The 24,444-nt window shown below is 37.7% G+C and overlaps 1 protein-coding gene across 1 annotated transcript; it reads right to left on the bottom strand.

Moving 5' to 3' along the window:
- Nucleotides 1-628: 628 nt before the first annotated feature.
- On the bottom strand, nucleotides 629-3,474 carry LOC308401332 (mRNA decay activator protein ZFP36). The gene is made up of 2 exons (XM_080889492.1): nucleotides 3,347-3,474; nucleotides 629-2,883 (listed from the first exon to the last, which is right to left on the bottom strand). Exons 1-2 carry the CDS (start codon nucleotides 3,377-3,379, stop codon nucleotides 1,696-1,698), a joined length of 1,221 nt encoding a protein of 406 aa, XP_080745618.1. The 5' UTR covers nucleotides 3,380-3,474; the 3' UTR covers nucleotides 629-1,695.
- Nucleotides 3,475-24,444: the final 20,970 nt, after the last annotated feature.

Here is a 24,444-nt window from a genome sequence, read left to right as displayed (position 1 = left end):
GTATGACTTCCGGAAATTAGCTTCAGTGGCTAAGCTACAGACAAACTTACACTATTGGTCTTAGTGGTCGATTTGTGCCCCATTGAAACCCATTATAAACGCTATTTTTCACTGCAGATTAATTACGGTTAAAGGGATCGTGATCGTTCCACCTTCAGTCTTTGTGGGGAGCTTGCCAGCAGCTGGCCGCCTGGGGGGCTTTTTATGCTCCTGCGAAAAAAAAATAAAAGTGGATCGAAATACATGTTGGTGCTAACCCTAACCCTAACCCTTAAAACAACGAAACTATAATTAAAACTTTGTATGAATATTTCAGGGAGAAGTAGTTTTAACAGACTGGCTAATTTAAAGTGGAAAAAAATATTAATATATAATCTTTTTATAGCACTTTTTATGGCGTGGTTGATTTGTGGCTCTAAGACCAATAGTGTATGCATTTTTCTAGGACCCCCCAGAGGTTAATAATGGTTGCTTCCATTTAAGGGGAAGCCCAGCTCCAATGTGTCTAACTGAAACACTTAACAGAACTGGGCCTTCATCGGTACACATCTTCTTTCCTTGCTGTAACTACAGGAAGTTCCTGAACTCCGCATGTGAATGCATAAGCTGTAAATAACACGAGTCCAAAACATCAGCGTACAATCATTTCTTTATTGAGAATTTTTTTTTAAAATGTATTTTTCTTATTTTCAGGCAATCAAAAATATAAGATTATCTTTTCTACTTTGCTTTTTCTCACATTTGCATTTCACAAACAGTGAAGTTTTTTTTCCATAAATAAAGTACAAAATACAATTTTCTCTAAATGCAAATAAATATCATAATAAATATATCAGTTTAAGTTAAACAACACAAGGTAACCAATACCCAAAAGGAATACTGCGGTGTTCCCTGAACCAGGCTGTCAAACACAAGGGGGGAAATAAAAGATAGTGTGCAATTTACAAAGTAGCAAATATTACAGAATGTTTTACAGAATCAAATGTTATTAAGTGTATATATTCAGATTTGAATTCACTGACATACCTTATTTGTATTAGAGCACTTTGATCTTTGTGCATTCTGCAAGTTGTATTTGCTTCCACGTCTACAAAACGACAGACACACACATACACTCTCACATGCATATTCTGTACAAGGCCCACACGCGCACACACGTCCACACACAGACAGAGTGAAGAACGAAGCTTTGGTTGAATGCTACTGAGAGATTTGACAGGTTCTCCCTTTAGAATTAGCTGTAAAGTGCATATCACAGACACATGTCAGGTCTCACTGGTAAAGGCTACTGAATCAAACATACTGTTTGTGGCACAGAGCATAAATAGCCTATTAGGTAGGGAAAATATTCAAGGCACAGGAATCACTGATTATCACCAAAGCTATTTTGATCACTACCAACATTCACCGGTAATGTCAAGACCTGCAGATGAGTTAATTTTGACGGAAGACCGCATATATAGGTCTTATAAGCTACATGTTATGTATAAAAATAGATTGATAACATTTGGGTACTTAAATCATCTCAGTATGTGTAGTTAGTCTAAGATGAGCTCAACTTTACACACATAAATTAAGAACTTTAAGTGTTATTGTCGACTTGTTCTGAACAGTTCTGGTGCTGATGAAAGTCCAGATAGACAGAAAAGTTAAAAAGAAAGTCATTTATCTTTTGTTATTTCCCTTTGGATCCATTTAGTCAGACAGGGATAGGCGTTCAAACACAGTGAGCCTCTTGGTGGCTGAGCCATCAAAGGTCGGAGACTCGGTTCCACTGGAACTGCTGCTGCTGTAGGACTCCTCCAGGGAGTCCTCAGAGGAGAAACGCTGCAGTGAAGGCTTTACGAATGTTCCAGCAGCTGGAAACAGCATACTGCTGTCCTGGTGCTGCCCGTCCTTCACGTTGGTGAAGACACTGCTGTTGTTGCAACTGAAATTATTTCCATGACCACACACGCAACGTGAGACCTGTGGCTCCAAGATGAGAGGAATGTTATGGATGTCTCCAGCGCTCATACGGGTTTGCTGGCTGCCAAACGGGAATGCTGCTGCCTCACGCTGCACAGAGTCAAACACTGGGGAGAGAAGGTCAGCAGGAGGTGGAGAAACAGAGGGAGCACGGCTGAAACCCTGGTTAGGATCACCGAAGACCGAGGCGAATGATGGAGGGGAGGAGCTGCGAGAAGAGCCCAGAAACCCAGCGAAGCTGACACTCTGGCGGAGCTGGTGCCGTGGATTGTGAACACTGGGTGTTGTGGTAGTTTGCTGCCGCTGGAATTTGGCAGACAGTAACGGACCATCGCTGATTTTCTCCTCATGGATGAAGTGGCAGCGTGAACCATAGGGGCAGTAGCCAAAGTTATAGAAGGTTCTGCAGGGCTCTGTCTTGTATTTGGGGTGGCGGTACAGTCCTCTTAGTTCTGCCTCACCATGGGCAAACTGGCATTTGCTGCCATACTTGCAGCTGCCAGTCTCCTGGAAGCCACGGCACAGCTCAGTTTTGTAACGGTTAGAGGACACCATTGGTGGGGTCTGGGCAGAAACAGTAGATGAGGGAGGGAAGCCTGGTGGGGGAGGCACAGTAGTAGCAGTAGGGCCTGAGGGAAACAGCTCTGAGTTCTTCAGCTGTCCAAACGAAGAGAGAAGGCTGCTGCTGGATTCAGTTAGACTCATGGAGCGATCGGGACGGAAAGGTAGCTGTTTCTTTGTGGAGACAGGGGCCGGGCCCCAGATGGTTGGCCAGAGAGAGCTGCCAGTGTCGTCATTATTAACATGCTCAGTGCTCATGTTGAGGCTCAGAGAGCCAGGAGGGGAAGGGGTGAAAAAGGGGGCAGACCGATGGCTCTGCCCTGAGACTTCGTTCAAGGCCAGGTTGATCAAGTTCTGTAACAGACAGAGGAGACTGTTAGAATCCAAAACAATATATGTCTAATATTAATGAAATGCTGAACATTTTCAAAGTCTTTCTATAAAGCTTTATTTAGGATATTGGGTTACATAAATGCCAAACAAATAATAACAACAACAATAACAATAATGTAGCCAAATTAAATTGAGATTAACTGAAATAATATAAATGAATAAAATCATAGTTTGTGATTTTCCATTAGTTTACTGATACAGGAAGATTAAACTAGGGCACACAACCAACTGAGCAGCTGACCGTCTTAGTCACCTCATTATGTCTTAAATCACAAAGTGAGGAGACCCTCTGTCATTTCAAAAGGTGTTCGCATCAAAACACCTTTTCAAAGTGTTACAGTCAGAGCGCCTAAGCCACGCCACCCACCAACTAGAAAAAGGGTTTTTCAAAACAAAAACAAAACACTGAAGTAGTTTGACTCACCTTTGTTAAGATATCGTCGAGCATTTCGGACATCCTTTTGGCAACAAGTTAAGGACTCGGGTCTGAACTCCAGTTGACTGTTGGATATATGTCCAGTCTTAAAAGTTAATGGTCGAGCCTCTCCTTTTAAGTCTATTTAAAAGCCCCTCCTATACTGGGAGGAGTTTCCATTCCCCCTTCCGGGATGACGCTGCTGCTGCCTCAAGTTTCATATGAGCTAAGAGATGGGCGGGACTTAAACGGTAGAAGAGAGAGAGAGAGGAAGAGAAGAAAGAAAACAGTGTATTTTTAACTAGTTGCGTGAAATGTGTCAGTTTCGTAGGCAAGGGGGCCTATTTACATAGCTCTCATACCCACTCCAAACCTAGAACGGCGCACACTTGTTTTGCTGTTTTTGCTCTTATTCTGTACCAATTAGTGTGAATGATTTTTAACCGCACAAACTCTGTGATACTTTTTAAAACCCAAAGCGCTCAATGTAAAGTGGCAAGGAAGGCTGTTTATTTAAGATGAATACACTGACTCCTTTCATCTCAAAGTACAGGCACATCTGTTCTATAGTCTGTAGTAGTTAATAGATAGTAATAAACATATGCAGCCATATACTCATATATGACTAATGCCCAGCTTTCTGGAAGTGCCATCAATCATCTCTGATCAAATCCCGTGTCGCCTCTACACTATATCTTTTGCTCACATTACGTTACATATACATCACTGTGCTTTCTTGTTTACCAGAATACATGCAGACATTTCCCCATCTGTGGTCTGGTTTCTGCTGTGCACCAGAGCTCCAGCAGAGTCTAACCATTACCAGAACACAGACAATAGAAGCATTGATTACAGATGAAAGAAACCAATAGTGGTCTCTTATTGGTAGTAGAATGTGGTGAATAACTCCTTCACGTCATGTGTAGCCACACGTTTTTAAAGCTGTTTTAATGCAAGGTTTGCACACATACCCCACTTTGGATGGCCCACAGTGGAAATGAAGCTGACACATAAACTTCACAAACAAAACAAAAGTAATTACCAGAAGCATATTGTTATTAGTGTTTAACCATTTTTTCTTTCCACAGTGAGCATTGCGTTAGCTATGTTTTTCTGTCTTTCTCACAGGCATTAAAAACATGTTACATTAACACTTAACTTGTTTATAATATTCTGGGGTGATTTTTTTTTTGTATAGTACGACTGTAGAAACACTCTGTGATTCACACATTGCATGGATCGGTTTCACACAGTGTCAAGTGTGAACAATAAATGTTCATATAGTCTGTACCCTGACACATGAAGCAGAAGATTTCAAGCCCTTTTTCATTTGCATTTTGCTGATTAAGACTGTGATAAAATATAAATATCACATGTCTCTTGGTCTAGTTGAGTCAATTCAACCACAGCCATGGTGAAGACCGTTAACAGACGATGACCACTAACACTGTCTACAAGGAGAGTAATCTATAGAGGGTTATTGGTGAAATGGCTGCCTGTTCACGGAGCGTAGTATCAAAAGCTGTTGATGGAAATTTGACTTGAAGGGAAGAGTATGATAGGAAAAGGTGCACAAGCAACAGGGATGATTGCATACAGAAGATTATCAAGAAAAGTCAACTCAAGAACTTTGGAGAGCTTCACAGGAAGTGGAGCCACCACAAGAGCTGTCACGTTCCTGATATCTTAGAAATCCCCCATAGTGGGCTATCATAAGGCAGAAGATGAGACTCCCTCACCCTCCAAATCCACCTCAAAATAAAAAAAAATTAACAAGAGCTGGAGGCCACTGTCAAAGCAACCTGGGCTTTAGTTACAGCTCAGCACTGCTACAAGCTTCAACACATTGGTAATTTTTAATAAAGCCGCCCCAGTTAAGCACTGAGTGCATAAGTGAACACACTATCACGTGCATCTCTAATGCTCGTTTTTGGGTTTTTTTTAGACGCACTTGTACATCATTTCACACATGTCAGTAAATCTAATAGCTTCTTATTTTTCTGCGAAACTGCTACGCTGTTATCAGCCAAATGAAACACCAGATTTTTTTTGTCGCTACTGCTGCGTCATCAAGTCACATGAGTCATATTTAGACTAGTAAATGATGGCAAATATATTCTGATCATAGTTGTGAAACAGTAGAAAAGTCACAGTAAACAGAAGGTGGGTGCCGTGAGAAGAGCCACAAGGATTTTTTAAAAAAAACCCAACAACTTTGCATTGTAAATCAAAAGTATTCAAACACTTTGGTAAAATTAACAGACTAAGCAAATCCTTCACTCCAAATCAAACGTAGCTCCCAACTGAAATTAAAGAGTTTTGCTTAAACAGGGGAATTATTAATGCATAAAGGGTAAGACTGGATTAACCTTGCAAAAGATATCTTCACATACAACATAAGTCTAGTAAATTAAACCAAAGCAGAAAATGAAAATACAGAAGTACATTGCTAGTAAATTAAGAGCGTGATTAAAGTTCCCACTTCTGTTTCAAGAAACACTGAGCCATAGCCAACCATAGAGTTTCGTTACAAGTTACCGCCAGAACACTTGGATGCTCTTCTTGCTCTCACTGTACTTTCTTAAGTGTACTCCCTCACAACAGCTCTCTGTATGTGTTTTTGAGCCTAAGTTTTCTCACTGTTAAATGCATAATGTTTGAGTTTTTTAAGTTACTGAGATGAGTTGCTTTTATTTTGGTTTTAAATCATTCTTGGGTACCATGTTGTATAAATGTGCAAGAGGGTTTGGTGAGAATCGCAATCTATATCATGTACACAACTCACAGGCCTCACCTGCACGCCGACACTAACAGTGCAACTCAAGCCAAACGAGCCTCTCATGTTCAGCTATTAATAACTGCAGCTACATATAAATAACCCCGCTGCATTTGATACAAAAAAGTCTGTCAAGAGGGCATGCAACAATTGTTCCCATCTTTGCTGAAAAATTTAGTTCGTCAGCAGGCAAGTAAGCGGGCACAGACATGAGGGATGCAAAATACCAGCACTGACATCTTGTATATGTATATCTTTCCTTTGTTTGTATGTCTAAGTGTGGGTTACCTTACTCTACTGGTTTCTAATGAAAGTCTTCCCGGTTGCATAGATTTTCTCTTTAACAGGGAGTGTCACGTAGAGTTATATTCAGAAAAAATGCTGATGGTGCTTTCCAGGTTCTTGTTGTGTTTTTTCTTTCCTTGGTGACTAAGAGAGTCTGTGCCCAATGCCAAGTTTTCCACTAGGATGATTTTAGTGACACACCAGCAGACTTGAGGTCTTGTAACATGTTAGAACATGATCGCACATTTAATTCAAAGGAAATTGTCCCTATGAGGCAGGAAACTGTGGGAAAATTGTAATATGAGAAATGAAGACAATACTTTGTAAGATTGGGACTAATCCACAGAAAAATAAGTTAAGTACCAATGAGATTTTGAGTGCTCATGAGGTTTATTTAAACATCGAGTAATGCCAGTAGGTCATTTTCCACAGGTAAAAAGCCCAGACTTGAAAGCAAACATTCAATATATGTGGGGAGAAAATCCACCATGCAATGCAAATATGCATATTTGTATTATTCCCGTATCCCCTAATATAAATTTATTATGAAATGGAAAATCTTTACAATATGACTTTTATCTTTTTATTTGTTGCCTTATGAAAGGAATGTGCTGCAGTATGAATTTTATGCAGTTCTGTACCCACATCAGCTCTTAATTCTTTAGCTTTGCCGGTCACTTAGATGTACAGATGGGTCATTAACTAAAACAGGCCTGTGTTTACCCTTTTAACCATCCCCTATACGATTGGCTTTTACATTAACCCGCCTTTGCAAAATAGATCACTCTTTAAAGATATATAGAAAGTCTCCTGGGGGAATTTTAGATAATGTTATCCCTGCAGCTTAGTGGGTGATAATTTATAGCCTAATTACAGAGCTGGTGAGAAAATTTTCAATCTTGAAAATATCTCTAGCTGGCAAAAATATACTAGAATAGTAAATACACAAAAAAAAGAAAAAAAAAAGAATAGTAAATACACCCAAACATGCTGTATTTTATTCCTCAAGGTTCATTATTCAAGAAACAACATAGAGGAGGGAAACTGGAGGGAACTTTTTAGGTGTTTGACTCACCACGGATGGCTGTGAACTGCCAAGTCATCATCATGTGGTTCAAGATGACTGGCAGGTGAGGTCAACATATATGGGAACACCCAACCTGCTATGGTTTCCATACTGCCTCTGTGTACTTATTTGCATAGAAGCTTCTCCGGCTTTATCTCTTTAGCCTTTCATTTCCTCTGTCCCTCTGTCTTAGGTCAAGTTGTAAGTAAAGCCACCGATAAATACGCTCTGGCCAGCTTGTCTCTCTAATAAGAGATACTTTGCAAATATTTAATCATGCCCTCCATAACATTGCTATGGTGACATGCCAAACATTGCACGCCTAAATGGGCACAGGTTCAGCAGTTACTTAGCGACAGCTGTGGAGCAGGTTTGCAAAGCTAATATGGCTGACACAGAAATATGATGAAGCCAAGCTGCTCCTGATTCTAAATTTAATAGTTGATTCATCACGGTGAAAGGCCACGGAGGGAATTGCGAACGAAGAGGAGAAATAGGAGCATTAGAAGGGAGGGAGGAAGGGATTTTAGCTGCTGACATTATGATGAGGGAAAGTACCTGTCTCCCCAAATGAATCCCAGACGCACTGTTTTTCCATCTTTATCTATGTAACAATTATGGATTCTTCTGTGTGGGGTGCACCGGAAGTGCACTGACCACACAGTACCACAGTGTACTGAGAATATGCAAAGACGTGTTAAAATGAGGATCATTTGACTTAACAAAAGTGGTCTTTATAAGAACTGAAAGAACAAAAGGTCCTGACTAATGTCAGACTATAGATGCTGATTTAGAGCTGAGGAGGTAAACAGCGTGGTGCATGAAAATCATTTAAAATCTCCAGAACACTGTAAACAATGAACAACAACTTTTAACATAAGAGTTTCCCAATCACTTAGTCACACTGCGAAAACCTGTTTAGTCTCGCCTGCTTTCGATTCTAGTCCTAGCAGGTTTTATTTTTTGCTTTCATTGTGCAAACGCAGGTGTATTGACTTCTATTATTGTTTTTTTTAATTGACATTCATTTTTAATAACTTAATTGTGTACTTTAGTGTATATTTATTGTTGACTTTTATGTATAATGTGTATTTTGTATTTTGCATAGCTTGTACTGAGGTTGTTTTCAATATGCTAAATATGCTACATTAAAAAAGTATATATATACATCTCTCTCTCTCTCAAATTTAATGAAACTGTTCATGTTTTTCATGGGATTATCTTCATATTTATTTAATTAACCATTTATAATTATTTATTTGCCAAAGGTCAGAAAAAAACAAGTGCTAAATGCACTAAAGAACCAGATTTTTACCAAAGTGATACCCTATATCAAGAGAGATTGCAAAAAAAAAAAAATTAAGAACAATAAATATTAAATGGATAAAAAACCCAGGCAATTCTATGGAGCTCTTATGGATGACAAAATTTTCCAGAGATTCCCTCATAATCTTTACTCTGGGTTTGGGCTTAGTGTCACTTAGCAGTGCCACAGAGACAACGTGTAATGGATACAAAATTTTCAGTTTAGGGAGTCTCAGTGAATGAGAATATAGCTGAAGGCCACATGCAGAAATGTTCCCATAAAGCAAAAGTGTGAGGTCGTTACCTGGAATTATGTGTGAAGGCATGCAGTTTGACACGGCAGACCAGTAATGTAGTAAATGTTGACTGTAGCGTGTGACGTCATCACTCATGAGTCATCTGCCAATATGTTTTACATCTTTCAAAATGTAAGTGCTACTTTTTGTTAGAGTTTGAGATTTATGGATTCAAACAACTGTGGTGTTTGTGCTTGTTTTGGTGCTGCTTTACGGTTCTTGTACCCTTAGTGAGGCGAGGTTTCTTTGTGTGTGATTTTGTTTTGTTTTTTTCTTGTTTGTTTGTATTTTTTTAAAAGACAGTCTTGTCTGGCAGCTTTACAATCAGAATCATGATCTGAATTGACTGATGTGCCAAACATAATTGGTTTTGCCAGATAATTCTATAGGGTCCTTTTGTTAGTGTTTTTCTTTTTTAGTCTTATTTATTTATTTATTTATTCATTCATTATGCTTCACAGGTGACTGTTAATAATACATTTCTACAAACAACAAAGTGTTAAATTCCACAGTGATGTCGTACTGTACCAGTGTATGACTTAAACTGTGAATATAACAAAGCAAGTAACAAGTAAAGCCTAAACCATGAAATCTTCTGAAACTCAATTGTTTGTAAAAAAAAAAGAAAAGAAAAAAAAAAGCATGTATGACTTTTAATTTAATGTATTTAGTTTGAGTTTTGCAATTCATTAAAAAAAAATCTATTGTGTTATTTTATTAGTTTTTTTTTGAGAGAAAAATAAAGTCTTACTGATTAAGTAAGGGTCTCAGAAACTTGTGAATCTAATATGAAACACTTGTAAATTTAGGAACCATACTTCACATTAAACAAACACAGTACATTAAATTTAGGTAAGTTAGGTACTACTCTGAGGATGACTAAAGCCATCTGTTCAAAATCCCCACATTTTGTAACAACTGCAGGCGTATGTGTCTGTTCGGTTCATATGCTGCCGTATATGCTACAAGTAATTACCAGTAATCTGGGGGTCAAAATAGATGATGACTCATCACAATGATTTGCGTATGTGTCATCCGTGTGAGACAACAAACAGACTGTCATTTGTTAGACTTTCTGCCGTGTTTTTCTTTCTCAATTATTGAAACTATTTTCAATCATGTTCCAGTGCTTTTAGCTTCAGTTTCTTTTTTACTACGTCTGAGCTGGAGACTGGTGTGAATAATCTTTTTCTACAAAAGATTTCAAAAGTCGGTGTCAAAACTAATTTACACTAAATCAATTTATGCAGCTATATGAAGATTTATCATACAGAAAATGAACAGCTTGTTACAAATGTAACGTTTATGGTACCTTTCCCCTAAATTAACAGTACTGATAATTATCAAAATCTTTTTTTTTCATGTTTCTGTAATGGCTAATCCACCACTATATCCAAAATCTTTAATCAAATGTTTTTGCTAAAAGATAATTATAATTTTTATCCATTAGTTTTCAAATTTAGTTTTTTACAAAAAAGCAGAAAACTAGTAGACCACATTATTTTTTGATTAAGATGCCAAGTTACAGTTATTCACTTGCAATCCTGAACAGAAAAAATTGTTTTAGTGGTTGCATGTTATGCTTAATTAATTACTGATTTCTGAAATTACAGTGTGCCTGTTCAATTTGGATATAAAAATATGAATTCTGTTTGTTATTTTATTAATTAATGGCAATATAATTGTTTGTGTGTTATCTTGTTTTCATGACAATTCGTCTACTAAATTTGTTATGTTCTATACAAATAACCTATAATAATACAAATCCCAGTTTCACATTATTAAATTCCATTATTAAAACTGCACAGGTGAACAAATACAGAGCTATGAAATTATATCTTTCAAGACAAAACAAAGTTTTATACTTAGACTTTAGTTAGATGGAAAAATAGACAAAAGGGACATAAGATGTAAACAAGGTAAAGGTTTATCATGTGACACAGATCAGCATGAGGCTGGACTGGTCAAACCTGCTTCTGCAGATTGTTTTTCAATGGTAGGTTAAGGTGTAATGCAGATAAACAACATAACATGCAACAAGTCCGACTGTACCAAAAGGTTCCTTTAAAGGCGTCTATTTTTTGTGTTAATGTAAAAAAGTGAAAACTGTGTTGTGAACTACAACATTGTTCAGGAATAAGACAGGCCTATACAGTAATATCTCTACACCTGACAAAAAAAAAAGAAGAAAAAAAAAGTAATAAAACATAAACCAAACTAAATCAGATCAAACCACCATCATTGTAGCATTAAGTCCATAACATTAGGTTTTGGTTTTTCATCCTAATGATGGCCTCCTTCTCTTTGTACCTAATACTGATAATTCTTGCAAAAATTATTCCGACAACAAGTTCAAAACTTCCCAGCTTTTTTATCTACTTAATTGCTCATTAAATAATAGGCTTATGTTAAAGCCATTGAATTAAAGCTAAAAGTCTGGACTTTACATCTTGATTGTTTTTTGTTGATTTAAAATGATGTTGTTGTTCAGTGAAGAAGTAAAACTGCAAATAAATATTTAATTGTCCCAAAGCTTATGGGGCTAACTATAGATGTAAAATCAGTCCTATCAACAAGCAGGTTTTAGTTGTTTATTATTGATTGATTCTGATTATTTTCAGTGGCTCCTTGAGTAGTGGCGCACAAAGGTCACCTGTCACAAAATTTGCTTGGGCAACACCAACTCTGACTCAGGATACTTAAAGTTAACAGGGTCAGGCAGCCGGGACTGTGCAGGACTTGCCTACTTTGGTCGCTGAGCTATAGTCAGCACCAGGTCAGCCTACGGGGAATCCCTGGGTGGGGCAGTCTGTGAGAAGGCCTTGGGTGGACCATTGTATAGAGAGGCCTGGGTGTCACAAAAAATGGCGTGATCACATGCCAGGTGGTGGTAAACAGCATAACCAAGTGCTATGCTTCCTCTTTGAGGTTGACAGTGGAGGAACAGAGAAAAACTGGCTCCTTACCACCTGAGAACATGTCAGTCAAACAGGAAGCTGGAAAGGACAAAGTAAGGAGTGATCGAACTTGTGAACATATGGCGTCAGGGGGGTAGGCAGACTCTCGGTCAAATGTTTGTAATTTTCTTTACACCTGAGACTGGAAGAGTTGTAGATGTTTGTCCAATACACCCATCATGGACAAAAGGTCCATTGATAGAGTCTAAAATACCTGGTCACCTCTTTCCCTAGCTCCTTGGATAAGATGGCTGTGTCTGCTAGGCCTATTCGTAGTCGGAGCATATTGTCAGTGAGAGTAGAATTAGTACCCAATTAGGACACACTCAAGAGGCAGGCAGGGCAAACAATGAATAAACAATCATTAGAAGAAGAGGGGTCAAACAATCCAAATATGCATAACAGAATACAACACAAGGACAGGACTATTTATACACATAGAAACACTAAAGGGTAATCATGAGAATAGGAAACACCTGAATGGCAAGACACACCTGAAAAGAATAAAGACAACAATGCAGAAACTAGACAAAAGACATAGAAGACAACCACCTATCACAGACTAACATGCTGAAACGTGACACTGAAGGGCATGGGGAAAGGCTAGGAAAGTAACAAACTCACAGGTCATGACATTGCCTAACGAGAAAAAGAATTCCAGTTTGTTTTGGGAGGAGACACAAATCTCTCGGGGGTTGTCTGGAAGGACATTCAGTGTAAAAAAACAAAAGAAGAAAAGAAAAAGAAATCTGTCAAAACAAATACATAGAGTTACCTGATGTGGGGGAACACTTCTGAATAAATGGGGAGCCAAAAGTAGCTTTCTTTACATATGATTATTTACAGAGTTTATATTCTTGACATCATAGAATTGCGAATGCAACCAAACTTTATTTTTGTTTTCAGCTAGAACTTAGAAGTTATTTATTGGCCTTCTGTTGCCTTTGGGCAGTAAGAGCTTGTGGTTTCTTGTAAAAGAGTGAAATCTGGATGATGTGTGCCTTAGTATGTGTGTGTGTGTGTGTGTGTGTGTGTGTGTGTGTGTGTGTGTGTGTGTGTGTGTGTGTGTGTGTGTGTGTGTGTGCATGTATTGTGGAGGCTTCTGGTCTGTTTTCTCCACTGAGTTATACATTTCTCATGCACATTTCAAACACATTTCTTTCTTGGTGTGAAGTTTTTCCCCTCACGAATAGTCACTTTGCAAAAAAGAAAAACCAGCTTTATGTCTCAATCCTTCAAACTGAATGTGAGTGATTGAGAATCCAGTTTTGCTGTGGAACTGATTTAATCTTATCTGAAGGCCCATTTAAACTTTTGTTTTATTATGAGCACACAGCAAAGAGTTAAAAAAAACGCCTAATTGACTTTTGCAAGACCAGTCATGTGGAAGAAGCGGAGATTTTGTGATGAGTTCCTTGCTGTTCCTGTCAAGTTGGCAAGTAAAACGAGAAAAAAGGGGAGTATCTCGTGACATTTAACTACTTGTGCAAGACAAAAAAGATCTGAGTTATGTTGCAATATGGGTAGTCATACTATAGTTGTTTGGAATGCGTTGGGTCTCTTGAACAACATGTACTTTTTTGTGTACCCATACTAATGCTCTGATTTAATCACCTGTTATTTAGCATCCAGTTTGTTTTGTTTTTTTAGGTAGCCCAAGTAATCTGACAATGTTAGCTACTTATAGAAAAAAACCTTTGAGTGCAATATATGCTTCAATTTCTCTGCTGTGCACGCATATTTTTATTTATTCATTTTATTTAGGCTTGACTTCAGTCTCACTCTGTTTTTTGAGTCTGACTCCAACTCATCTGAACAAAATCCTGTTGCCTTAAGTCCCACAAGCTTGTTTAGCTCACAGCTATTATAAAGAAATGAAAAAAGTAACCTTAAAGTGACAAATTCTAGAAACCCAAGGAGGCAGTTGATAGAGTTTAATCTAAAAGTGTTGTTATGGGTATTTAAACTATTTTATTTTTGGATTTTGTTTGTTGCTAATGTGTGATGTGGTTTCCGGTGTTTGTGTGAACAAGAACCGTGCTGAGATTTAACAGGAAATGGGACACCATGGCTGAGATTCCAGTTGCGATTTACTACTTCTGGTCAGAGTTCATGTTGTGTCATTGTCATTAGTGAATAAAACAGGATTCCTGTAATCAGGTGGTGTTAGCAGCAAGGGAAATCTGACAAGCACTGATATCTTGTCCTAGTTTTATGGCCTGGACTGCTAAGCAACACACCCAAGATATCTTTCTGTTATCCTGCTTCATTTACCCTGATGCGGGAAATTGGGCTGTGACAAACACAGTTGTCAGCTTGATTAGTCTGGCTGCTGTTTCCCAGTCTAACTACCCCTTTCATATTTTCATGAAACAATAGTATAGCATTTAAAGTGCTGTATGAATGCACATATACTTTAGGCTCTAAAGTCAGTAAGACTAAAAATATTAATAAAGTAATTTGAAGCCAGGAAGGAAAGTTGGTAAAAATGCCAGCTGTGTAACTTAACAGAGTCAGTATCACAGCTTTGTCATTAAGACATGGGAGAGGCTGAGCTATTACAACTGAGTACTCCATCATGTTTGGATGTGTGTGGGATAATGTTAGCTTCATTATTTCAGCTGCAGTCCCAGTGGTGTTAAAAACAAACAGAAAAAAAACTTTATTGTAATATATTGCAAAGTAAATAAAAACCAAAATTCAAACAAAGGCTAAGCTTACATAAAAATCTCACAGGTCACCAAGTACAAATAAGTGTCCTGTTTTAGGATCCTATATTAATGCTTACACAGCAGCAAGTGTTTCAAAAATACTTGAAGTTAAAAGAAAGAAAAATCAAGGAACAAGACAATGTATTTTATTAGGGTCATCAGAGAGCGATAAAGACTTTAGACACTTTTATGGTCCAATGGATCTTCCAGGAATGGCATTTCTTTCACCAAATTAATTACTGGGGATTTATACTATCTACTTCTTATCTGCAAACCCCTCTGAAACACTACAGCGTAACCTACCTATGATGGATCCACACAGGAACTGTGACTGACCTGTTCAGCCCCGACTTTTCCTCCTGTGCATTTGTACTACTTTTTCATTGATAATTTTTCAATGTATCATGAGTATAAGGACTCAGTCAGCAACTATCAGAATGGACAAGAGGGTATGTACAATAAGTAAAAATACTTGAGGGGCAAATGTGTTTGTCAATGAAAATAACCGACCACACCAAGGAGTGAGGACCCAGGAAGGAAAGAAGTCTCCATATTTGCTCGCCTGTTTCTATTCACCACATCTGAAATGCAGTGCCAGCTGCACAACACGACCACACAATAATTAAGACATAATGGACCAGCACAAACGTAAATGCCGGCAACAACATTGACCATTCACACAGGCTACATCATAGGCTCTGCAAAGAGTCCCTGCAGAAGTGTAAATCTGGCCTAGAGGGTGATTTTCTGTCTGTTGATCTCTTCTCTTGAATGTAACTTGTTCGCCCTAAGTTACTGTAATATGGTAAGAAAACCCAGAGTTAACCCTGAAATGAGCCCACATCCTGATCCTTATCACAGGCCTCTGGAAAAAACTGGGGGCACATGGGACATGCAGTTTGAGACCCTATTCAGCATGAGAAATTGTGTGTTTCTACAGATTACAGCAGTAGGGACGCTAAAATAACACTATACTGGCAATGCAACGCTTATATGACATATTGCACATTAAATTGTCAAGTTTGTAATCTAATTTAAAAGGGGAAATTTATTAACTCATTTTTCTGAGCTCTGAAGTTACATTCTTGACTTTTGTTTGCCAGAGTTATTGATCTCTGGGACTGACGACAGAGCTAATCTAACTGTTTCAATGTAATGTGTGTCTCAATCAAGTTCAATGACACATAAAACATACATGCTAACAGTAAAGCTGGCTGTTTTTCATTAGAAATACTGCCTCAGAACACTGATATAGTAAGTGCTTAATCAGCAAGTTAGTGACCTAACCCATTTGTGTGTATATGCAGGATACTCTTAGCTCAAGGTCACCAGTGTGTGTTGTTAGGAGATATTTGATATGTTATGACTCAGTGCAACGGTGTTTTCCGACTGGACTGTGGCTGCCATCCAGGATTCATCTTGGACGAAGCCGAGCTCCATGTGTTCACTATTCACGCAACCAAGTTTAGCTGCAAATACTCAACAGATGGTTTTGGGGTTTTTATTTATTCTCCATTTATTCAGGGACTGCTTAATTTGGGTTGTTTATAAGGCCATTCTATGTCTAAGTGCTGCTGACAACAAAACATACTTCTTATCCTGCAAAGAAAACAAAATGAGCAAAACTGTTGCAGAGAAAGTGGTGAAAAATGTCTGATAATAGCTGCGAGATTCCAGTGAAAAGTCATACATTAACCTTTGTGCAGAACTATTGTAACTAGTTAGAAAATGCTTTCCCAAGTGAGCTTGTTTGTTTTTCAGTCCAGAAACAGCAGAGGACAATGAGTGAGTATGAAGTAAAAGCTTTACCATGGAAGTCATTGAGCTGATTATTGATTAACTCACCTGTCACATCTTTTAGTTTTGGAAAATGTTGAACATTACAGCTGGGTTGTATTTAACAGAAACAAAAAAAAAAAGATAGTTTATACCTTCCCCCCCTTTTTAATTCATTCTTTCCTTTGCCTGTTTTGGCAGGAGCATGCACTGCTCATTGAAGCACTTATTAAATTCTCTGGAATTCTGCTGTTTCCCCTAAAACTTCACTCGCCTCCATTTCCCTTCCCACTTTTCCAAGGGATCAGCACTCTTCCTCCTCACACGGAAACAGGGCCAGGCTTAAGTGAGGCCAAAGAATGAGGGGGGCGGGATAGACGGGAAGCCACGTAGGAAAATGAAACAAAATGTTCTGAATAGCACGCTGAAGCAACTGCCAGGAAATGAGCCAGGCTTAGTGGTGAAACTGCCCCAAAAAGTTTATAAACTGCCCGAAAGTTAATGAAAAACATCCCTAAAAACTCAAGGAAATTATAACTTTTATACTTAGATCTCAGGAGGATAAAAAAAAAAGCTCTTTTCTAAAAAGAGAGAAAAAGAAAGAGACCTGAAGAAAAGGGGAGAAAAACACAAAACAACCAATCCACCGGTAAAGCTGTAAGCAGAAAGTATTTGAGATGACCTTTCTCCAGTTCCTCTCTCATGTTACTTCTCTCTTGCAGAAAAACACATGAGCATATGTGTCATGTAGTTCCTTTTTTATGTTTTCATAAAGCACACTAATGCAAGTCAAGCTAATTTGTTTTATGCCACTGTATATGCTGCACTTTGCATTATTACTTTAACATACTGTATACATGTACAGGCTTTGAATAAATGCCTTGTCATTATAATTTAATGCAAAAAAAAGTTTCACTGAACTGAATTTAAATGATGGATATATGTTATAAACTAAATGATCCTTTTGTTCTTAACAAAGCACGCTGCTGTGAAGCTTAAGGGGTAAAGAAAGAGTCTTAAAGTTTCATGTAATGAACTTTAAGATGAACTCATTAAGTCTTGGCAGATTGAAGAACTGTGCTCATGGCACCCATAAGAGTAAAGATGAACCCTAGGAAAAAAAAAATACCACAATTATTATTACTTTGTTATGCCATGCCATCTGCCTAGAAGAAACAAAGTTGTATGAGCACATAAAAAAAGTACCACCCTAGTACCGACATGCTCCCCATGAAAGGTAGACTTATTAAATTATTAAAGTCATATATTTGACCTCAGGATTCATCGTAACTCTCACGCTATTCAAGTAACAGCATGAACATTTGTACCTTTTCCCTGACATCTTTTACGTTTGTGTCTTTGATGTTGTTCCACTGTCTTTCATCACTCGGTCCTGTGTGACTACATGCCAGGCTTAGCTGATAAAACTCCTTATATCTGTAAGTCCTATTCGCTGTTACTGGCCCTACCTTTCTAACCGTATGCCGTAGCAGTATCTCACCCTGTGCTTGCTCACTAACACTGGGTCCCTCCTGTTTCTTTAAAAGGAAAAGTATGTTCCTGGCTGAACTGCAGGAACAACACAGAGAAAGAGGGAGACATCAGAAGCAGGGAAGTGAGGAGTTTTACAGATGTTTCTCAGATATAATTGTACTATTCTGCAAGAACTGACACAAAGGATCACAATGCTGTCCATTTCACTTTTCACAAGTTGCACAAAAAGCTTGTCTCCCTACTTTTTTCAGGTTTTGTTTTGGTCCTATTTCCCTTTTTTGGTCAATTGAAAACACCTTTTTGCACTATGTCAAAAAAAGGTTTATGGTTTACACATTATGGCACTTCTTCCTCTTATTTACGTGTGACAATGATAATATATATTTTTTGAAAATAAGCAGTTATGTTTGGTATTGCACTTTGCAGTGCTAGTCTTTTGCTGGCAATTTGTTAAACCTCACATCTTTTGGGAACAGTATTTGCACAACTTAAGTTTTATAAAGAAGCAACTGTGTGAAATGCAGTAAGATAAAGAATATGTGGCATAGCTGAGAGGCATTTGAGGACTACATAAATATGTCTCCAGCTACAACTTGTCTGTCCTCTGCTCAGCTCTCCAGCTCTCTTTTTTTCTCTCACATACACTTTGTATTTCCCACTACACCACCACTGACACACGCGAATACACACACACTCTGTGAATTTGAAGGACTCTCTTGTTGGGTCTGTGAAACAGTGTAAAAATGTAATGGGAAAGTAGTGTGTGTGAGCCTGTGTCATGTTTCACATAATGGTTAAAAACACAACATCATGTTTATGTGTCACATTCCAGATTGCCTCTATAAATGAAAAAGAAGTAAACTCACATTCTGGGATGTTTAATGCACCAATATCTGCTCAACTTCCCCAAAAACATTTCAGCATTTTAAGCACAGAAACACAGTCTCATTATAAAAAACGGGCAGTCCAACAACATGAGTAAGAATCTGTTCTAAATGATGTTCCTGGTTAAGTAATGGTTTGATATATGGAAGTGCATCGAGTGGTAAGTAGGTTTAAAATGTGTATCAGCATCATAAAAAATGTGTTAACTGACTAAGAACATGAAATGTTGCTTTTTATTTCGTTAAGAACCCACCATATTGTTCGGTCTAGTGTTATTCATTTGCTTCCCTTCTAAAAGACTCAGAATGAGTCATTATATGTGACTGCTGAGCTCATGCTCAGTCAACAAGTTTTTAAGTTTGTCCGATCTGCCAGGTAACACACTCTGTCATCTGTCAATTGTTGCTTGTGTGTAAAATCCCAGATAGCACACATTCATGCACAGAATATGCAACATCACATGCAACATTGACTACTTTGTTTGTTGGTGACAGCTGATTTTTTTTATGTCTTCTTGTGGATTTATTTTGTAGCTCTATGAATTACACAAGAAAGCTATGCTGTTGAGAAAAGGGGAGGACTGGGCATCAGCCCTCCCTGAGAAACAATATTTATGAGTAAAATCAGGTCATCTTCTGTGGGCTTCGCCCAGTAAGTCATTAAGACATCAAAACCTTCTTTGTGACGCTAACTGGGTCATGTTTGATTTAAACACCTACACACACTCTCTTAACTAGTCACGTAAAAGAGTCAAAAGTAAAAGAAACTTGGAATACAGTGGAAATTTTCTACAATGAGCAGAAAATATCTACATTGCGGTCTATCACTGCCGTGAAATGAGTTACACACGCAATGCAAACGTGATAAAATCAAGTTACATAATATATGATTAAAAAGCATACAGAAGTTGTAGAGCAAATAAAATGCATTAAAGAAATTGTCTAAAATGTGAATAAAAATGCTTCACCACATTAATACAGCAAGAAAGTGAAAACACGCATCTGTCTGTATGTTTTTTATGCATGTGTGCGAAGCCTGGAAATAAGTTTAAGGTGTGGTCAGACATTGCTTAAGAAGGTGAGGCCTTTATGACATCAGCAGGTGAAACCAGTTTTCTGTTGGTATCAGGAAATGATGCAGCCACCTTTCTGTGTTTGTGTATGTGGTTAAAGTGAGAAAACAATCATTTTTTCTCCACGCAGGCCTGTGGCTTAAAACAAGAAATTTACTAACTGTTATTTTTCATACATATGCATGGCTAAAAAAAGTAAAACTTAAGTTATTTAAGATAACATTTGTGACCCTCGATTCAGTATGAACTACCATATAGCTGTGTGGTGGCTTTGACTGGTTTTTATGTTGTTCAGACCATATTATATAATGAACTCTGAGTCACTGACTTGTTTGTAGGACAGACAGCACATGCATGCCTACACCGTGGGAGTAAGCGAGAGTGTGTACTGGCCTAAAAGACACCGAAGATACACAAATACATACACACACATGCACACATGCAAAGTTGGTGAGTCAGGCAGGAATGTGAGAGCTATGCGGGTTTGAGCAAAGTTCAGTGTGCAGCTGTTGGGACCCTTCATGTTGGTACTTGAAAATCTTACAGACGTCTCTCAGACGTCAAACTTAAAGTCAAAAACGTGTTCAGATGTTCCAAATCCTGTCTGGAAGGAGTTACCTTACAATCGCCTGACATTTGCTTCACTGTTACTAAAGTATACAGAGTTCACACATAGATGCAATATAGTAAAACATTTGAATATGGTGGAAAAAAATAAAATATACCAAAACACAAGTACTGCAAAATAATGTAATACGATACAGTGAATGACTGAAAATGCATATACAGACTTTCCCAAATTTGATCAAAATAGATTTTTAGACATCAATATTTCTAAAGTTGTCATATTTCATCCATAATATAATTAAATTAAAAACATATATATATATATATATATATATATATATATATATATATATATATATATATATATATATATATATATATATATATATATATAGGATTATGACACACACAGATGCTTCCATTAATAAAATAATAACTATTAAGTCAAGCAGAATCAAAGGCTCCTCCCAAAACTGTGCCACTATGACGCTGTTATAACAGTCATTGGGAGCTTGTTTGTGGGTCTGAGGTTTGAGACCTTGACTGGTGTCTTCTCCAGTGCAGCAGTTGAGTAAATTCATGTGTGCAGTTACTGACACTTCATTACAGAAGACACACATTCTTTTTAAGAAACTGATAAAATATTTATAGTTAATGAACACTGCCCCTTTTCCCATCAAACATTGTGCTTTATTTGGATTATTCTGAATCCTGAGCTCAGACTAAAATTAGCTTTTCATAGTCAAAATCTTGGAATTGCAGATGAAGCTAGACTGAATTTTTTTTTACTTTTAGCCTGTATACAAGGCATAGTGTACATGTGGCATGCTGATGTGACATGGAGGGCAGCATGCTTTTAAGTCCTCTGGAACTCTGTTCAGTAATCATGACATCATAAACCGAGATTTCCACTTTGGCTTTCTTTTTTCATATCAGAAAAAACAGTGCGGCATCGAAGATTTATTCTGTTAGCCACTTTTATTCTCTTTTGAAGTCAACACAAGATGCCAGGAAATTACAGAGAAGTTTCCAGGTCTGACAATACATTTGTTTCCCACTACTTCACAGTTCATTTCCCCCTTGTTTTGATGCGGAGTACTCAGTATACTATCTCAAACCACACTGACACAGGCTCACATGACAAGGTACCATCAAAGAACTAAGTAGAGTGACTCATAACCACATTCTCTTGATTTTAGTCTGCATCACATGACTCTGAGCTTCTCACATATTGTACCACTTACGGTATATGCATATAGTCAAATTACTGTATGTTTACTGTATGTTCCTACACTTACTGTATATGTTGTGCTACAGTTGTTTAGAGTCTTTGTTAAGGGGTAAACATATCATGACGCATACAGAGAGAAAAAAAGAGTCCCTTTGGAACATAAAACGGGTAGAGCACCTGGGTTTTACGCTTCACTTTTCCTCTAATTTATGACAATCAAAACATAAAAAATAACAGGTTTGTAAGAGATGATCGTGGGTGATCAAATATCACCTTGTTTTGCTAATGTATCTGTCTTTGTATTAACAAAATGCATTTTTGGTCCATATTATACTAAGGTTCTTGTCATGAATGCTATTCTTGCCTTTGGGACAATCACACCAAGCTAGCAAAGGCTTTGTGTACAGAGACAGAAGCTACAGCAATTTATTTCAGAAAGGAACAAAGATAATTCATAAAGGGAACATTTTTGAACTATGTTTCATGCCAAGTTTTCTCTTTGGGAGTCCTGTAAGAGAGCACCTTTACTGTAGATGCACAATACCTTTAGCTTTTACTGGCAAAGCATGACCTCCACCTGAAAAAGAAGAGCATGGCACTTTTTTTTGCACTCTGTTGATTTAGCCCTCTTCTTGTTATGCACGTCATACAGTCAGTGTAGCATAACTGACTCTCACCTGACAGGGCAAGGTTTACCGTGTTTAATACACACCCATTCCCGCTATTAGTCGAATCATCTGGCAGAAAGGTGTAAAAAAACACGCTTACGGAAATCAAAGTGTGTTACAGTAGGAAATCTAATACATATTCACATCATCATTCCCACATGACCACACACAAGTGGAAAAGCTGACTGCAGATTTTATTACATGGAGCAAGAAAGATTAGAGTGATACCATTCGCAGTAATGTTAAGTCATAATGATTCTGTTTAATCCTGCACTAAAAAAACATGTGAACTTTTTTCCATGATGGAAACAATCTACTCATAAACATGTTTATTGCCAATGATGTAATAGGTCCTGCAGTCAAAATCTATTCACCGTCTATGTACCTGTATCCTGAGATTTTCTCATTGCTTTCTCATACCGTACTGTATTTGGGATGGCCAAATATTTGTTCATAAACCACATAAAAGCTACATTTTTAGTTTATTTTTCATATTGTGAATATTGCAAAAAGCACATTAATCAGCAACATCTTACTTTTTGGTGTAGTGTTTAGTGATAAAGGCCATATGCTTGATTAAAATCACAAATAATATTAGTTCAAGAAATTTTACAATTTTACATTTGTTTTATTTCTTTTGGATTTTTGTGTTGGATTTGGGAGTGTGCTTCAAATCATTGTTCTGTTGAAGGTCTTACTTCCAGTTGAGACGGCCCACATTATCTTCAAACACCTTTTGATATGCAGAATTAATGACTGCGAGCTGCCCAATTCCCTGAAGCAGCGAAGCATGGCATCACTCAGGTCAAATTTGTGCAATCTCTTCATGAATGTATACTCACGCCCTTCAGCACATTACACACTACCATGATTAGAAATCCTGTGATTAAGTGTGGGGTTTTTGGATGCTTCATGTGGCATAAAAAAAAACCCACTTTTGAAACTATGCCACTTACAGATCCCCTTTTTTTCTCAACCTTATGTATTATACATGATGGAGGTTTTTTTTTCCCTTCAGGATAAATAAATAAATATATATATATGTTTTCTAGAAGTTTACAATTGCATTTACTTTTCTTTCGTTCAGTGTAAAGACTTCTAGCTACTTTTTATGGACTGGTAAAACATATGAAACCCATTCATAAAGAACTGTTCTAGTCTTACTGACAATTAAAAGCGGTTTACACTATAAGCCACATCCAGACTTTTCCGAGGTCAAAATCAGCATTGGAAGAGCTGGGAGGGGAAAACCTGCTATACTTCTAGAACCACAGCTGTCATCACATTTCCAGTTACAGACACTTCAGCAGTGGGCCAAAGGATTACTAATCATCTTGTTTCAATGTTCAGCCCTGAGGTTTCAAATGTAATTGTAATTAATTCTTTGATAGCTAGTGATTGTATACATTTAATGAGGAAGTAACGTGCTAGTCACTGCTGACTAAAAATACTTAAATTCTGCAAGCAACTGACACACTTCGACCACTAAATGCTATTGGGTCAATGACCTAGTAATCAGAATGTGTAGCTGAGTCACCAAACATCAGACGTTATGCATGGAAGACTGCAGTTCATGTCCCATTTCCAGCCGGCACTGAAAAACCATGCAACACCATGGCTCACAGTGCGATTTTAGAGATATACATGTACTCTTACTGTTGCTTCTGTTACTATAGTACAATTTTTATAATAATAGAATAATTTCAAGATTATATTTTTGTATGGACTGTATATGTCAGCACTCCAAGGGTGTGGTCATACAAGTAATGGAATGCAGACTGTGCACTGTTTAGCACTTTCTGAACACTGAAATTTTATTCTCCCACTGCCAAGTCATGTCACCAGAGCCCTGTCATACAGCACTTACTGTAAGCCAATAATTGTTGGTGTTACATTTCTTTCACTACCTTCTACATTCTTACCACCTACCCTCAGGTTTCTCACGTAAAGCGCTTTGAGTGCTCAGAAGAGTGGAAAAGCGCTATATAAGAACTAGTCCATTTACCATTTACCGTTTA

Source organism: Rhamphochromis sp. 'chilingali' (assembly GCF_963969265.1).
Source record: "Rhamphochromis sp. 'chilingali' genome assembly, chromosome: 8".
NCBI lineage: Eukaryota > Metazoa > Chordata > Actinopteri > Cichliformes > Cichlidae > Rhamphochromis > Rhamphochromis sp. 'chilingali'.
The sequence above is the reverse complement of the archived record's forward strand: the minus strand, read 5'-3'. Positions and strand labels throughout refer to the sequence as shown.

Excerpts from the sequence above, each read along its gene's own strand:
- LOC308401332 (XM_080889492.1), bottom strand. The coding sequence starts at position 3,379 with ATGTCCGAAATGCTCGACGATATCTTAACAAAG. Across the intron at positions 2,884-3,346 it reads TCGACGATATCTTAACAAAG|AACTTGATCAACCTGGCCTT; the intron begins GTGAGTCAAACT and ends TGTCTGTTACAG.